The sequence below is a fragment of the Zonotrichia albicollis genome, chromosome 7 (genome assembly GCF_047830755.1).
Source record: "Zonotrichia albicollis isolate bZonAlb1 chromosome 7, bZonAlb1.hap1, whole genome shotgun sequence".
Classification (NCBI taxonomy): domain Eukaryota; kingdom Metazoa; phylum Chordata; class Aves; order Passeriformes; family Passerellidae; genus Zonotrichia; species Zonotrichia albicollis.
Window position 1 is genome coordinate 43,674,550 of NC_133825.1, and position 18,850 is coordinate 43,693,399.

The 18,850-nt window shown below is 41.5% G+C and overlaps 1 protein-coding gene across 1 annotated transcript in view; it reads right to left on the reverse strand.

Moving 5' to 3' along the window:
- GFRA1 (GDNF family receptor alpha 1) overlaps positions 1 to 18,850 on the reverse strand; it is a 134,075-nt gene that overhangs the window by 48,130 nt on the left and 67,095 nt on the right. Inside the window, exon 4 of the mRNA XM_005489829.4 lies at positions 1,893 to 2,232. Within this exon, the coding sequence (XP_005489886.1) occupies positions 1,893 to 2,232 (340 nt within the window). The remainder of the gene's footprint in view (positions 1 to 1,892; positions 2,233 to 18,850) is intronic.

Genomic DNA, 18,850 nt, shown 5'->3' on the forward strand with positions numbered 1-18,850 from the left:
AACCACCAGCAATTTAGAGAGCCCAGGAGGCTGTAACACAACGTGAGGGGACTCTCAGACATGCACCAAGCTGGATTTACCTCCACAGGACATAAGTGCTGCCCACACTGAGCCTACCCCACACCCTGCAGGCATTTGCCCACCCATTCCCTTGTCAGGTGCCACTGAGCCTTGGAAGAGCCAAAACTTTTTAATTTTCATGTCCTAAAGCAAAGGAAGCCACTGTTCATTTACAAATAAATCCAATTTTGTATCAGTGGTCACTGCAACTTCAGGCAGAGATTTTACCAAGCTTTCCCATGCAATGTTGCAACGGAGAAAGAGCAATACCAGACTCATGAAGTTAAATTAAACAAAATGCCATAAAAAACTTAACTGCTGAGACAACACTAGATCAAAGCTGACCAAAGAAAAACACAGTCATGAGAGAAGTAATGGCATTAATTTAACGAGTTAATTCCAGAATACTACAACCCAAATAACAGGGAGAAGTCTCTATAAAATCATCTCTCCAATTTCACTGGCACTGTAACACACTGACAGTTTGGCAGAAAACACAGTAAATTCTACTAATTAATAGGACCTGTGTATAGGGAAGGCAACACATACAAGCAAAAATAGTAATGGAGCAACATGGAAATAAAAAATTGATTGTTCCAAGGCTACTCATACTCAGCTTTCATAACCTGCAGCAGCATCAGCAATCAAGGTGCTGAATGCAAGTCAGACTGCTCCGATTTACACCTGCTCCTGCTGTGGCCAGCAGGAAATGTGTCTGCAGATTCCCCCAAAGCCATAGAGGACAGGGCACTGCTCACCTCTGAACAACATGCAGACACAACTGAAGTGTTACCGCAAAAAGCTTCAAACCAGCAGTGGAAATCTCATAAACAAACTTCAAAGTAAATATTTTACCAAGCATAAGTAAGCACTTATTAAGATTTAGATCTTATCTTCAGTGTCCTTGACATTTTACAATAGTGTTTATCTCCCTTGTTTGCTAATTCACAGAATTGGATAATCTACAAGAAATTTACACATTAGAAACGAGCAGGATTCTCGGGCACGACTTCATAAATACAACATTAGCACAACAATGCTCTAATATAAACATACACAATGCTAAGCAGGAGCAAAGCATTTCCTGAGAGCAGAGGAGGCCCCGTTTGCCACTGAGTAAGCTCTGTGTGAGAACCTGCAGGGACCCCAGGAGGGGAAAGGACCCAGCTTGTCCCGAGGAGCCGGGCTCTGCACTGCCAGAACACCCAGGGAAAGAGGCTGGGAATCAGGTCAGTGAATCAATGACCCCCACTGCATCAGCCCAGCACTCTGCTCAGGGCAGGGGAGATGAGACAATTTCAAAGCTAAACACCTCTATGAAGACAGTGGGATTCTGTCTACAATGTGGACTCCTTTTTTTCCAATGAATTAAAAACACATGAGTAGTCTGTGCATTGTAGACTATTTATAAAGTCCAACATGAAGCTTGTATTCCCAATTATTAGTACTCACATAGATAATGAAAATAAATCCCATTGTAATAAAAATTCTATTTTTACCTGGTCACTAATGGGACATAAAAATTATACTGAGACATTATTTCATAGAGATACACAATGTTTCCAACAAAAACCTGTAAAAATTAAACTGGGGGTTTGAAGACTCCTCCATAATGTGAGGGAGTAGCTGTGACCACTTTTGGAGAAGGCACACACTGTAGGCAAATGAGGGCTTTTGTTACTCTGTTAAGGATGTCAGAGCCATCTGCTTTTTTCCCTGACTCATCCCTTTCCTTAGTGGGCACTCTGACCCTCAGCCCTGGCAAATCCATCAGTACCACCAAGTTCTCCCTGGTACCTCATTAATCACTCCCCTGCCGCACGCCACCTTACCTGCAGATGTAATTCTTCTTGCAGGACTCTTGCAAATTCAGGCAGTTTGGCTTCTCCCTGTCCTCATAGGAGCACACAGGAACGATGGTCTGGCGCCTCCTCTCCGTGCAGGCCACGTCTCGGCAGGAGCAGAAGAGCATCCCGTAGCTGTGCTTCGGGGGCACCTTGTCGAAGAACAGCCGCAGCGCCTTGTGGCATTTCCTCTTGTTGCAGATCTCGTTGGACGTGCTGCTGGTGCAGGGGGTGATGTAAGCAGATCTGAACCTCTTGCAGGTGTCATTTAGGTTGCAAGCTTTGGCTGCATCCAAGCAATTGTTCCCCTTTGAGAGTACTGGCTCCACTAGAAAAAACAACACAACAGCAGTGAGAAAGGCGTTGCATTCGTACTTCGCACTTTGCGGTTATTTCAGTGTTAACGAAACCCTCAGTACATTTATTTGTTACATACAAAGCTTTCAGTGCCAGGAACAGGGACCAGTCCTTCTGGTTCTTGGGGTAATGGTTGAACAAGTGAACAAGAGCATGGGCATGTTGTGAGAGCAGAATAAATGACACTCTGGGCAGGCTGTACTTCATCTTCTTCACAGCAGACATGCAGGGTGAGTACTGGGTAAGACCTGGTCTCACTGAACAGCTCTCTTTCTCTAAAGGCACACATCTGGCATAAGAACACAGTGAGAACATGGCCTTCTAACTCTGGTTTTGTAAAGCTTTGACATTTCCCAGTTCTTTCCCTTGAACAAATTCAATGTCATGCCGTGCCTACCCCAGGTGACATCATCTACAATTAATCCGTGTATAGTGCAGAAAGTAAAATAGACATGCCCAGTGCTACATTTTTTGAGGTCTGAGGACAGCCCACCCAAATAGGAAGGAAATCAAGTGCAACCTCACGTCTGGGAGCTCTCTAAGGCCACCCACAAGTTCCACAGTTAGGTAAAATATGGTTATAAGATCTATAAATGCCACCTGAACCCTGGAAAATTTATGAACTTTACAAGGTTTGAAGAAGCCAACATAAAATTAAAAGTGACTGTGAAATAAACATTTTAAAACAAGGATGTCCCTTTCTCACACACATACACACTACAAGAAATTATAGTAAAAATTAAATTCAGCTATAAGTTAAGGCCATAATTACACATTTAATTTCTCAATACATTACCCAGATATTAAAACCCAATAGGTGGTTTGCTTGAAAACTAAGGCAACTGGCATCAGATTGCAAAATTCAATTAAGAATAATTGTAATGCTGCTTTGGATGTTAGGAATGCCAACATCAGGGATCCAAGAAAATACATTAATTTCCCACTGCTACAGAATTTGCAAGCTGAACAAAACATTTTGCAAATATCTGAAATCTGCTGTAACCTCTTGGGGGGACTGGCCAAAGATAAAACATTTTAAATGATCTAAAGCTCTAAATTGGTCTTACAGAAAGCTTTATTTCCCTAGATCTTTCACCTTTACCCAGAAACTTCTGGTTTCTGGTCCAAGGTCCTTCTACAACTCACTGCCACTCATCTTTTTCCTCAGCAGGAAAGTATGGAGCAGGCTTGGCTGAGATGCTGCACTGAGGTGCTGCATTTGTTGGAACACACTGTGCCCAAGATGGGCCTTGGCTGCTTGCACACACTTCCCATTATTCAAACAGATCACCTGCAAGTGTCCCATGCATCTTACCTACCCCAAAATAACACAGAGCTAAGGAGCATTAGATTTGTGTTTCACTCTAGCAGCGAGCTGTAACTGTGTTCAGTGTGTTTGTACATTTAACTTTCGTAATTTAACAACCACACTCCAAGTCCTTCCCAATCTCAGCTGCTTGCACAACAAAATGGCAGCTTTTGCATGTTATCTTCATAAATTACAAAACTGTAAATATGCAACATTTGACTATAAATTAAGAGCCCAGCATTTCTTTTAATAGCAGCCTATAACAGATTATGCAACACCAGATGCAGAAGAGAAGAGACACCCAAAACACAACCCTCTCATAAAATTATAACATTTTTATATAAAATGTTGTACTACATTAGCATACAACTATAATATTAACTATGAACTCTCAAAGTTTTTTTTATACAGTATATAGAATTATATGTTTAGTACAAATATAATTACTATGTAATCTGCAGGGCATATAATTATGCAATATATGAATAGTATATGCTAATTACTATGTGATTGCAGAGTAATTACATGGTTATTTGTGCCTGGGAGTCAACTGCTGAATTCCACTATTTAAAACAAAATTCTGTGGAACAGCTCCGAATGGGGTACTGCAATATGAACAGACTTCAGCTTACAGTATTCATATATGCTGCCACAGAATTAAAAAGCACTGTGAATAAAAGCATCTCAAAAATCAGAAGGGACAGGTTAATCAATCTTTTTTAAAAGGCAGAACGTAAGCCAAGTCACTGACAGTGCAGACAGCAGTGAGAGTTGTCTTGGGTGAAAGTTGAATTAGGTGCAAAGTCTTCACAAACTATAGTTATGCATATTCATGCCTGTCATTCAATTTTTATCTGCCCAACACTCACATTTCTCTACACATCAACTCTGAATGCAGACTGGTTTGGGGGGTTTTGGTTTTTAAACCAGCCCTGGCTGTATTGTGCCCCTTGCCTTTTTTATTTTGATGCATCTGTCTCTAACTATTGTTTCTGGAATACTTGTAATATTATACAAATTATTTTTATCTTTCAAAAGCAAGAAGAAAAGTAGAAGAGGTGCATCAACTGCTTCTGAATTAAACCAGATTGTCTAAACCAACTCTTCTCATTAACACCAACTTCTCTTAAGCTTTTAAATCTCATTTGAATGAAAAATTGACAGTCTACAACATATTTAATGCTTTATTTCTATTGCGAAAGTGTAGAATTATTCCCAAGTCCTGGGGTAACTACAAACAGTTAACAACACTGGGAGTGTTCCTGAGGATTACTTATGCAGCAGTAATTTATAAGGTCAAAATTTCACCCAGCTTCTGTTCTGCACAGCTTAAATTATTAAGACAGGCAGGAGTTTGGCTCTTACCAGGTACTGACTACTTTAAAAGCAAATGGATCTTATCCAGAGCTACTTTTCATGCCAGAATCCTTTGAGAAAGGTTTGTGTAAGGAGATCCTTGCTCAGTTCCCCCCTCTCCTGGGGCATTAGGATATGGATTGGGGCAGTCAGGGCAGGAGCCAGCGACCAGTCAAGATTTCTCTGCAGCACCATTTCCCAACCCAGAGCTTCCTCTCTCCCAAACCCACTTTGCCTGGGCCCATTCCGGAATCCTCTGCCAAACCACAGAGCCCTCCACTCGTGCCAAACCAGCAGAGAACCTGTGGGCAGTCCCTTCACAGGGGGATGAGTGGTGCCTGCTGGCTGTGAGCGAGGCGCTGGGTCCTGTCTGCAGCACAGGGCCAGGAGAGCTGGGCTGAGCTGAGCTGAGCTGGAGGCACCAGGATGCTGCTGCTGCCTCCCAGCAGGAGCCCCCATCAGCACTGGGGATGCTGCCCTGATGGGGGCAGGCAGAGGGATGGCAGAGCCCAGCAGAGCCAGGAGCTGAGCCTTGGTGGGACAGCAGCAGCGTTGGGATGCCCAAACCCCCTGTACCAGCAGGCAGCTCACACAAACTGGGGCAGGACCAGTGGGCACTGACACTGACCTGCCTTCACCTGCACCCTCAGCCCTTCTACTGCACATGGTGCACATGTGGCACCTTTTCTGACCAATTCTACTGGTGAAAAAGCAGGCCTTGGACTACAGTGCAACCACTTTGATGTTTGCCACCTCCTGCATCATTCCATCCTGGCCCAACACTGCAAGAGCTGCAGCAGTCCTGGACTCCATCTCCCACAGACCACAGAAAAAAAGAGAGCCAAAAAGCCTCATCTTTTATCCAGAGGTGCTCCTAAAGTCTTAACAGGGTGTCCTCTACCCAGTTTGATCTTCCCCATGCTTCACCCTTTTTCACAGCCTCTTCATCTTTTATTTTCCTTGCACCTCCATTTCTATTTCATTTCTACCTCCTGTGTTGCAGACATCTTTTTATGAAAAATCCTTTCCTTAGGATTTTTCCTCCTGAGAAGCTGAAAGACCTTAGGAACAAAATGTAAACAATGATTATCTCCTGCTGTGGAATGCAACAGGCGGGTCTTTGATTGGCCCATCTTGGATGTTTATAATTAATGGTCAATCACAGCCCAGCAGGCTTGGACAGAGTCCGAGACAGCTGCCTTTGTTATCATTCTTTCCTTTTCTATTCTATTCTTAGCCAGCCTTCTGATGAAACCTTTTCTTCTATTCTTTTAGTATAGTTTTAATGTAATATATCATAAAATAATAAATCAAGCCTTCTGAAACATGGAGTCAGATCCTCGTCTCTTCCCTCAACATAAGACCCCTGTGAGCACCATCACACTCCTGTGTCTCCTCAACTCCTGCTAACCAACCCCATGGTACTCAAAAAATTATTCTCAATGGGTACTGGGAGATTCTTACTTGTGCTTCCACCAGATAGAAGGAGCACAAGGAATATTAGTTCTTCTGTAAGACTCTTATTAAGCGGCAAAATGGACATTTAGTTTTCCATTTTCTTACAGCATATAAAAAACAATTTACTGAGGTTGTCATTAAAATTACCATTACTATTTGGAAGTAATTAGCATTAGTAGGTTTTCTAGTGGATATAGTGAAGGGAATGCTGTAAAGAGAGCAATAAATGCTAATGTGATGGAAGGCAAAATTGCAAAGTGATAGAGGTGACCACATGGGTATGGGCCTACTCCAACACAGGTGCAGAATATGGCATACACGAACCAAAACCTGACCAAAATTAAGAAGAGGGCCATGATCCCACTTAAACAAAAATACTGCTGTGGGGTTCACCAAAGTACTCTTGCTTTGTAAGAAGAGCAGATTAAAAAGTAAGGAAAGCATAGGAAAAATTGTTATCTGGGTTAAAATAAACTACTGTTTTCCTCAACAAATTATTTCTAATCCCAAACGGAAGAAAAAAAAAGTCATCCCCAAAAATCCTGAGACTGATAGTGTTATTCTGAAGTTCTCTTCTGCTTAGCATTTACTAAACAGCTGGCCTAATTCAAACCTTTTCCATAATCTTAATAAGCAGGTGACTTAGGTTTTAAAGTAAAGCTAATATATTATCAGCTATGACCAGAGCTTTCAGAATACTACCACATACAACGAGATTCATGTTGAAATTACAGTTACAGCACCAGGTGACAAAGATGAGACTGATGCCTGTGAAAGGTACAACCTAAGCTACAGCAGCAGAAAGATCTATACAAAAAAAACTTCCCAAAATGAGACTTCAGCTTCCAAAAACCAAAGCTGTAACATTTTACATTCCTGGTTAGTCATTAAGTTGTTGATCACACAAATTGCCTAGATCTCTAGAATTCTCTTCTGAATACCCCCATAAACTTACTGGAGGAGGTAAATAGTGTCTCCTACCCAAGTCATTTAGAGATTGGGAACAATCACGTCACTTAGCATGAACCAACAGGCATTATTTGGAAGTGTTCATCTACCATGTTATGTTTGGAAGTGTTCAGCTGCTGTGTTATGCACAACTGCTGTGTTGAAGCCTTTCCCAACACACCCTGGCCTTTGTTTGTTTCTGTGAGACTCCGCTGGTGAATCATCAGCTGGGATCTTGCAGACTTTGGTTCAACGCCTTCCGTGGAATGAGAGACTCAGAAACACTGTTTTCATTTCCCAGAAGGGCTCTCAAACCATCTCACTTCAGAGTGTTCTCAACAAGGAAATGGCGCATATTGCAAAACAAAGAGGGAGCAAGATGCTTCAGCCCAAGAATGAGAGCTCTCACTGGGAGGCAGACTGCGGGCTGCTGGCCTGCACCCAGCAAGGAGAGTTTCGTCTCTTACAAGAGCAATGACTGGAAACTTTCCCTGAAGAAGACTCTACAAGCCTGCAGAGGCATGATCCCACTTGCACTCCCTACTTCGAACCCCTTCAAAAAATCCATAACCCTTTCTACAGCACACCTCCTTGCCTTCCTTCCAGAGCAAGGTACTGCCAAACCCCCACGAAGGGTACCCTCCCAGGCTTTCTGAAATCCTGCAGAGCTGAGCAGAGAGCAAAGACACCCCACTTGCTCAAGGACTGCTCTGATCCCTTCCTCAGTGGCTGAAGCACCAGGAGCCCTTGTGCTGGGTGCCCATGACATTTCTGGCAGCTTCCAGGAGCACACCCTGACTGCTGTGTGGGCAGATGCTCAGTCTGGCTCCTCCAGCCCAAAGCCTTCCAAAGCTCACTTTCTGTATTTCCAGACACCTTTCACTAGACCAGGTTGCTCAAACTTCATCTAACCTGGTGTCATGGGTTGACCCGGAAGGAGTGAGAATTCTGGGAAGCTGTGGTCAAACCAATGAAGGTTTTGAGTTTCATACTGACACCTGGTGTAGCCAGTGGGGTTTGGACACACCTCCGAGAATACACAGGGGTTAAAAGCAGGGCACTGCCCTGGCACTTCCTCTTTTTGGACATCGCGGCCGAGGAGTTCAGACCTCTCTCCCTCGCCCGGCCCGCTGCTGCTGGGCGGGGGAGGGGCCAGCCATGCGGTGAGGCCTGGGGGCCTGGATAGAGATGGTGTTGAGGGGGCTTCGAGGATGGAAGGGTGGGGGAGCCCCAAGAGACATCGGGCAGCCAGCCACCCCCCCCCCCCCCCTCTTCCCCCCCCCAGGAGAGCAGGAGAGCAGCCAGCGAGAAGGGGGAGGAGGACTGCCCGGCCGCAGCGGCAGCGTGTGGGCAGCGTGCGTGGGAGCCGTCCGACAGACAGAGACTGAAAACTTTTAACCCTTTCCTGCATGATTGGGGCCTTGCGAAAATGCTAATCCTCCTCGAAGCTGAATAAGAAGGGAGATGAGAGATGATATGAGATAAGGACCTTGGCCCGGAGTTTGTGGAGATGATTGGATGGGGAGAGATGATTTGGAGTGGCCTTTGGGCTGGACGTTTTCTTGTAGCCATGGACTCAGTTGTTCCTGTGACACAGACTGCATTTAGGGGGAGGCAGTGCCTCAAAACCAGGAGGGTTCATTTGTGAGGACCCCCCGGCCCCAGGGGGTTGGAAATATATGGGGGGGACAGTTGTCCCAAAAGCAGAGACTGTGCCTTTTTGGAGTGAGACAAGGCATCCTTGAAAGACCACCCTAAAAGCAGCTCTGATCCATGTCTCGGTGGTGAGAGCACTGAGCATGGAAGGAACATGTCACAAGCGGCAAATGGACTTTCCGGGCGGTGCCGGAGTGACAGGGAAGCACACGAGGGTCTCAGTGTGTCTCCACGAGAAGCCTATGGAACAAGAAGGACTCCTTTTCCTCTCCATGAACTGCAGTTTGAGTATACTAATGTGTGGGGCCAAGGCTGAGCAGTTGTTTTGAGAGAATGTATTGGATTGGGAAAGTCAGGGAGTGGGGAGGAGGAAAAGTGGTTTTTGTAAGGTTTTCAATTTTTTTTTCTTTTCCTTATAGTCTTTCCTATTTTTTCCTGTAGTTTTAGGTAATAAAGTGTTATTTATGTTTAAGTTGGAGCCTGTTTTGCTTATTCCTGGTCACATCTCACAGCAGACACCAGGGTGAGGCCTTTTCATGGGGGCACTGGCTCTGTGCCAGGCTCAAACCATGACACCTGGCCTTGAGTATTTCCAGGGATGGCCCATCTGCAGACTGTTCCAGTGCCTCACCACTCTCACAGTAAAGAGTTTCTTATTCTTTTTTTTATTTGTTTGCTTGTTAAAACTGTTTTCTCTGTGTACCTTATAAAGATTCTGAACTTCTTCTAAGGATTTTAGATATCACCTCAAAGAAGAAGCTTCTGACTTTCAGGTGGATATATTTATCTCTTGGTCTGCTCCTGAAAGTTTAATTCTACAAATGTGGGCCACACTCTCTAAATGCTGCATTTTTTATTGCCCAAGTTCACCACTGGATCTGGGCTCTAATACTCAACAGAGCTCTTGCCCATATTCTGACTTAGATCCTGCTTTAGTTAACCATTACCTAGTGCATTTCACAGACACTGCAAATAAAGGTAGCAGTGAAATTGCAATTCCTAAGCTGCACATGTATTGATTAAAAAGGGGGAAATTATATCTTACTATTTCCTTTAACACTTAAATTCTTTACTGGGGAGGAATGGGGAAAAGCTGAGCAGAAAACTCCAAGGTGGCTGAGCCCTGTGGGTTAGCTGAGGGACATCTGCTCAAATTACAAGTTATGTAAGAGGAAAGTCTTAGAAACCTAGAGTGATCTGGTTTAAATTTTAGTTCCACAAGGGCAGAGGTGGAGAGGAAACCTTGCTCCCCAGTGTTAACAATACTGTGGCATACACTGCTGAAATTCTGTCTTCACTCACAAATACCCTGATCTATCTATCACCTTTCATTTCTGTTACAAATCTCATGAAAGGTTATGCCAGGGTCCCTAATTTTCCACATGGCACTGAGGACAGCAGTTCTACATTACATTTATGCCAGCACAGTCATTTTCTTCACTGCAGCTATTCTGAATTTTTAATAATTTAAGTTATGAATTTGGCTCTTTAAAGCTACTGTTACTTCTGTCCAAAGCATCTCACTTAGGAGGCAGAAACACATTAATAAAGCCAGAGACTTGCTAAACAAAGAAACTACAGTTGTTGCAAACTGATCCAGCCACTGTTTCTCACATTACTGCACCATTCTAGTTCTACCCTAAAGAGTTTTAGGGTGTAAAGATCATTTTAACCTATCTACACTACACTAACACGAGGGATGGATTATGCATGACTGGGGCCATGTGCAGCATACAATTTTTTTTTGTGAGGGATTCAGTCATTCCACACACAATTCATGCCCTGTGCTGAGTGAGAGGCTGGGTTTGTGATGTGGAAGGCTATCAGCACAGTTTCAGCTGAGTTCTTCTAATTAATTTCCCCTTAAAAATAGAATGCAAACGTGTTACTGCATATGCTCTCGTCTTCCACAGTTCAGTATTTTATTATTAGCTAAATACTAAGTCAACAGAATTAGGAAAGAACCAGAAGACACGGAAATAGAGAATAAACCTGTGAAAACATTCAAACCTACACGGTTGCCATGAGAAGTGATTTACTGCTCACAAGTTCTCAAGACACAGTGAGGGACTGTTTTGCCAAAGTCATGCCAATTTACAGGGCAACTTTCAGCATTTCTTTTTATTACTACAGAATTGAATTCACAACTTGTTTCCTCTTTTCCTCAGACTTGATTAATTACCATGTTAACATAACTACTATTCTCCTGCTTATAATGGGCTCCCTCTAAAGTGCTGCCCCAGCAAAATAAGCCAGGAGAAAGCTTTGAGCTCTTTGCTCTAGCACTGCAATCCTTTCTAATCTCACTGTTTTTCAAATTTATGTTCCATTCCAATAAAGCTTGTGTGAATATCACAGCAAATCAGATAATACAAGGTTATGACCCTTGTAATTGATCCTTCAAGGTTCTTTTTGCCTTTTTTTTTCCAGTTGACGTGGTAAAACCCACATTTAGCTGTGCTTGTTGACACTTGAGAATTCACTTTGTTGGTCATATACACTGTTTCAGAGAGATCACGTTACATAATGATGTATTTCTAGTGCTTCATTTCTTCTATACCTACAAGCCCATTAAGCTGTAAGCAAACCTCCCATGGGGCTGTAAGACTGCCAGTATCAAGGGGGCAATGCTCCCATCCTGTTCAGAGGGAGCATGGCTGGAAGAGTGTATTATGTGAGGACACAGGGCTAAACATTAGCTACTACTTAAATAATTTCAAAAAAAGAAAAACAGTTTAAAATAAAAAGTTCAATTTCCATTTATAGAAAAATACAAATTTGAATGAACACAGACCGTGTATCTCAGCAGTAGGAATCAGTTTTCTGGAGCAATGGTTTCTGTATCACATGACCACTGGAATAAAGTGATTAATTGGACTGTCTCAGTAAATGCAATCATTACACTTTTAATTAACCTTTTCAACCTCTTACACCTTTTCGTTTTGTTATGCATTAGATTTTTACAGTTTTCCAGTTATTATGCCTGACTACACTTAAAACAATGTGGAGCTCAGTTAGAAAGGTAAGAAAAACAATTGAAACAGCTCTTACTGCTCATAACAGGAAAATACCACTGATAGTGTCATCATCAGAGCAGTCATAAATCAGGTGGAGGACAGACATTCTGAACTCTGTGGCTGCATTCCCACCTAATTTTTGTTTTGGCAGCACACTGTTGTTTAATGACTCTGGCTACCAGGAAACTAGCTTTTGAAAATTCTTCCTCAACCTAGTTATAATTACTCCATATAAATCATACAATGATCAATTATAATAATCTTAGCTTCATCCATTATTTAAACTTAGAGTTTGAATCTACACAGCAGGAGTGCAGGAAATTCCAAAGTCCCTTCTCTGCTCACTCACAACTGCTTTACTCCTGAAGCCCTGCCAGCTACAGCAAAGGGGCCAGATATGCTCTTATCTATGACACCCAAACCTGAAATAACCACAGATTCCAGACAAGCAATGGTTTCTTGCTTGGTTTTTGGCTTGGTTTTCTCTAACCACAATATCTAACACTTGGTGAAACTAAATTCAACATGAGATTTTGCTTTCTTTACATTAGTGGACCAGAATCAGAGGAGTTCTGCAATTACATGTACTGACTGCGCAAAATATTCTTACTTTAAAATGGCCTAGGTCTTCCTCACATGGATGCACAGACACATTTGTACACATATGTATGTACTAGAATGTTTCAGTACTATTTGGTTTCATGGGTCATTTCACAAGAGCTTGAGAAAAAAAATCCAAATGTTTGTGTCTCATTTAAGGCTGATCCTAAGATGCTTGAACTCAGTGTAATATAAACATTAAGTCTGATGGAAGGAGGAAAAAAAACTTAAGAAGAAACAAACTTTCATGAAGGATCAAGCAAAACATCCAAACATTTTTCAGAAAAACTTCAGAACTTTAACTGGATTTTGAAATACTAACAAGAATTTTTAAAACTATTTAATAAACTGGCTATATGGTTTTGATCTTGCAAAATATTACCGAATTGTTATTAATTTTCTGCATCTTGTCCTAATTCAGTCTCAGCCATAATATTTGCTATCCAATGCAAAGACAGTACCTGTTTTGAGGTTCAACATTTTTTCATTTCCAACACATATTTTAATGTTTCACCTACATGCCAAGAATTTCTTCATCAATAGAGGTATACTTTTATGTACCTCTCAGCTAAGTCTGCCCAAAGCCCCCCAGATTTTGCAGCATTTAGGCTGAAGCCGAGAAAGGAGATGACAAGGAAGGAAACCTTGTCAGGGCAGAAAGGAAATTCTAGAAATACAAGGTCATACTTGTGATAAAGCAAGTATTCGTATCTGATATCAGAATCACATGGTTTTTCAGTAACTCCACAGCCTCTCTGAACAGCTATTCAGTATTCCCAATGCATCCCATTAAAATTTTTTCATGGTATGTTATCAAGAACTTTCTGCAACATAATTCCCCTGTTTTCTTCCTAAATTTATTCCATTCCTCTTAACAATGGCTTTTAAATTTCTTGAAGACTCTCATTCTCCCATTACTTGTCTTTTAAGTTAGTACCCCTCATATTCTTTCTTCAAACCCAAATGTATTTTCTGGATATCCAAATTCGTTCTATTGATTCCCAGATTTGGGAAAGAAAAAAACAAAACAAGAAGTTACCAAAAAAAAACCCCAAATCATTGACCAAGAATTTCTGTACAAGTTGTACTCAGGAGATTGCTACAGACAGACAAAACCTGTTAATTCAAGAGTTGCTGAAGCATAGCTTACTCCAGCCTCAAGCAATAGCAGTGTAGGTAGGGATGGTTTGCACACACTGACTGCCTGCTGCAGGAGTATATATTAGCTTATCTTTGACAGCAGCTTGCTCTTGATGGCTATAACCTGAAAAAAAAAAAAAAGTCAAAGTATATAAAACCTTAGTAGAAAAACTACCCTGCTTATTCTGCAGTGTTGCTCTTTCAGAAGGAAACTGAGAAAGGACAGTGGGCTGGAGAGGTGACTGTGAATCCAGTCTGACAAGAGCAGCTGATGGGATAACTCAGAGAACACTTACAGGCAGAGAAAGGGAAAGATCTGTCCAGAATAACAAGAGGAAAGCTCCACTGTTCCTAGATGGGAGAATCACAGATGTCCCACTGGTCATGACAAAAGTCCACCAGCACAAGAGAGAGAAGAGGCTGAAGCCCAGTGAAAGCAGCAGTGACAGACACGGGGCAGATGCTCAGCTAGTGACAGCAGCAGCAGCAGGGGTGGGGCAGAGGCGCCATCATGGCATGGAGAGAGCAGTAGAGACAGAGAACAGCAAAACCCACAGCAGCTGGGGAGGCACCAGCTCAGCCCCCCTTTCCCTGCTGCCAGTGAAAACCATTCGGGGCAATTATCTGGCCCATCGACCAAACAATATGAGCCTCATTCCATTAATCCACCACCAGCTGCTCCTCTTTTCCCTATAGTTGGTCCCAGTAAAATCCTGTTGAATACAAATAAATTCACCACAGTGTGAAGAGGACAGCAGTGGTGACTTTTTGTTCATGGATTTGGTTATGTGAGTTTCAGTCACTCCATCTGAGGTCCCACTCTGAGCCCAGAGCCAGTGACAGGGAGATGTGTGCACTGGGGCAGGTGTACCTAATGGATCCAGGGAAACAAGATACTTTGGAAATAAGTCACTTCAATGATACTGCCCTGGAGAGTTAATAATGCTTATGATGGTCCCCAACCTAGTGTGTGCCCAGAAGATAAAGCAGTACAAAAGGAAGGTATCAGCTGTGTATATGTCACTTACCTACAGTGCAACTGGGGGTTTGTTAACTTGAGATCATTATGATATTTAATAGATTACACCACACTAACAATTAGACCACTACCTACTATCTAATCAAAATCACCTGTCACTTTCATTTATGCCACGTTCAACACGTGACAATAGACAAAAAACTCATTTCTGTTTTGTCTTCAGTGTTCTTGGGTTCCCACTGTTCCCCACAGATCCCCCTCCTGAGCTAGTTTGGTTACCTTTCCTTAGCTCTCATAAATAGCCAACATCTCTTTTTTTTTCCAAATGTAAAAATGTGTTTCTTTCTGAAAAAAAGGCAAAGAGGAAATAAAATTATTTTGACTTGTTAACTACATTTAACAGCATGTGTGTCTCTTTTTTGAGGTGCTGCCCCTACACTGAACATAATATTTTGACTTCCATTTACTTCAAAAAACTCTGAATCCAGATTTTATGCCCAAATTTTTCTTGTCTTTGAAACCCATTTAAATCAACTAAGTATTTGATCGGGTGCTGTAGTGACCTGGGCATCAGCTAACACTTCCTTAGCTCCATTTTTAACTCTAAAATACATATAGAATATATTGTTTTTTATTTGGCATACACATTCGTAAATATGTTAATGCACAGGTACACAAGACAGAAGTAAACACAGTTGGAAGAGAAAAGCAGTGTTATAACAAAATTGATTATTTTGGTGTTCAAATACTTAAGTCAAATGAATGTCTTCTTAATTAGCGAGGAGTGAGCCTCACTAAGTAGAATGACAACACTATTTACATTTAAATAGACTATTTTATTCAGAGTCACTTCACACACATGCACACCACTGAAATGCAGCCAATTCTGCAGTGGAGAATAATAATTATACAGCACCAGCAGCACTGTCCAAGAGACACTGGAGGGACATGGATAAGAGATGAATCAAGAGTGTATAATGCTCCTGTAATCAAAATCACAACACTTTTTTAAAAATTCTTTTTTCAATATTCATACTCCTGCCTGATCAAGTAAAAAGTGTTACTGCTGCCAGGAATTCCTACCTCGAGACTGAGATCCCAGCTCACATCCTGCTAGGATGCTTGCACACTATTGACTAAAATGGATGGGTTTGAAATAGTAATTGACTAGTGATGTATGGCTTCCAAATAGGCAAATTATGTTGAACATGCCTTGGTAAGTGAAGAACCCATTTCAAGACAACATTAATATTAACACTGTTGATGTTTTAACACATTCCCTCCCTGAGGGTGCAGCCAGCGCAGGGCTGCAGAGGCAGCAGCAGCAGCAGTGCAGCTCCCCAGAGCTGAGCAGCGCCACACAGGACACTGCCCACTGGTCACTCTGTGATGTGGGGCCATGGGGACTGCAGCTCTGCCCCTCCTTGCCCAAACACAGCTCTGGCTCATGACTGCAGCTCTGCCTGAGTCAGGAGGATGTGGGTGCAGAACCTCTGCATTGCTAACTGCTGCCTGCAAACCTCAGTGCTTCGCAAACTGAGCAGAAAACTTTGGTAACCTTCAGCTTCCCAGTCTTGTCCTACTCTTTCTCTTGAAGGATTGATTCAGGAACTCTGCTAGGAAAATGCTGAGAGATGGCTGAAGTACTTAAGAGTCAGTGTCCCTCACAAACAGGCTGATGAGGAATTTCTTAGCCCTGTTGGAGACTGGAGATCAACACCATTCCACAAGTATTTGCTCTTTGTTTTCATTTACTTGTTTCTTCATCCTCATCTAAAACACAAATGGATTTGTTTATATACCTGAGTAGCATCAACAGCATTATGTTACTTCTGAATACACTTAAAAATACATATTTCAGTTAAAAATAGTACTCATGTTAAAGCCTGAGAGCTTAACTAAACTGCATCTTGAAGCTAGTGACGTTCTAATACTGTTGCCATGTGTTGGAGAGACATAAAATAACAGAGCCCCAATCCCAGAAAAAGCACTATATATGGAAGCACTGAGGAGAGAACAGAATCTCAAAATTCATTACACACTGGGTACACACACATTTCTCAATCAGCAGCAGCTCCTGCTCTACCACTGGGAAAACTTTCACAAGTCCAGCTAAGTGCACGTCCAATACAATGGCACAGCTCCTCTGTAATTCAAGAGCATAAGAAAGAATGATTAAGAAAGCTATTGAAATCAACACCAAAACTTCAAATAAAATGAATCATGATTAGCTGTTGAAACTAGCATGATGTAGAAAAGCGAAATATCCACAATACAGCAGGGCACCAGTAAATAAATAAAGCACAAAAGTCCCACATATTTGACATTTGAAGAACAAAACTATCCATCAATGTCCTGGCACAGATCGATCAAACAGAATGCTGCTGACGAAAATCTAATAGTATGATGGTAATAATGTAGCCATAAAGCCTCTGCTCTGTAATTGACTGCTTCCACTTCAAGCTAACATGTCTAAAAGAGTGACTAATGTTCACCTAAAGATTTCACTTGCGTTGAATGACAATCAGCTACACCTCGTGCTATTCTCCATAGATTGCTTGCGCTGGGTAATTGCTGAGGGAGAGGAGCCAGAGAGGAAATAGTCTTCTTAACTAAGGAAATTTATGTGAAGAATGATATGATAATCTCAAAGGAAAAGATAGTTTTCCATCTGATTTTAAAGCACAACACAATACTCCAGCCATAGCACTCCTTTCCTAAAGCAGAAGCATCAGTGCTGACTCCATAAACAGGGCAGAGAAGGTTTTATACTTAAAATGGGTACTTAAAATTTCAACAAGATATAAAAAATACAATTTTTGCTCCCCAAAATTACAGCCTAAATTCTTTGAATAAAGAACACATTTCTAAGAGGCCACAAATAGATTGTATGCTTTGGTCAGAATTTCCATTTCACTGAAAGTCAATACAGTTAATTAGCATTATAAACCATACAGAACCATACCCTTCACTGACATGACTTTATAACTTACTTTTGTGATCCTACAGAGCAGACTATTTTACAAATAATGTGAAATAATACACAGTTGATGTAGTTTTAATTCAGGAGACTAAAATGAAATTAAGCACATTTTTGTACTTTCCTAAACAAAACCTGAAAAACTAAAGAAACTGTTTGGTAGGTTTTCCTAATTTTTTGAGGCCAGAATGAGAAATTTAAATTTCCTTTCTAAGTTTCACTGAAGATAAAAAATAATTAAAATGTTTGGAACTCTTTAATGGACCATGATTGCTCTGTCGCCTTTGATATATACTTAAAGGTAATTGGCGAGTCTTAGTGATGTATTTTTAAAGAGCTACCTATTGATTAATAATGTTTCAGTATTAATATAACCACTTTGTGTGGATAAAGAAACATCAATAGCAGAAACCCATATTTATCCACAAATTAACTGGATATAGATCTGTTGCTTTAAGCAAAATGGGGTGCATTCACTCATTATTTTACAAGAGTAATGAGTAAGAGTGAGGATTAAAGCAAAATTTGGGTTTGTATTTCAGCTGCACACAATAGATAAAGTTCATTTCTTCCTGCTCTCGCAGAATGAATGAAAAAAGGACATAAAAGCAGAACTTCCAACTGCAGGAATTGGTGACACTGTAGTTTTGTACTTTTGGGCCTCCAGGTCAAATGCTGCACAAAATGAAATGTGCAGTACTGACAGAGGTGGATTTTTTTTTTTTAATCCAGTTAAAAATGGATTAAACCAGTAAATGATCTTGTAATTGACCCCTATAACCAGGTCTCTTACAGCCCCACTCATCTCACTGTCACCCAGCAGGTTCCATAAGGACTCAGAGGTTTGCTGATTTATAGAGATATTTGAAAAGAATGCCCTGGCCAGTGCTGAAGAGCCATCACAGAATTATAAAAACCTGCATCAGTTGATTTGCATAAGAAATGGCATAAAAAGAGAGTGCTGTGCCTTCCTACCACAAGCAAGAATAAATAAATTAGGGAATGGTTCATTGTCAAGTATCTTACCAAGCAGGTCAAAACTTATGCACTGAAATTTTAGGCAGATCAGGCAAGTTCAGGTCTGAGAGCTGTAATGGCTATTCAGCTCATCCTACTGTAGCAAGCCAAAATAAGTCCATCCTTTGC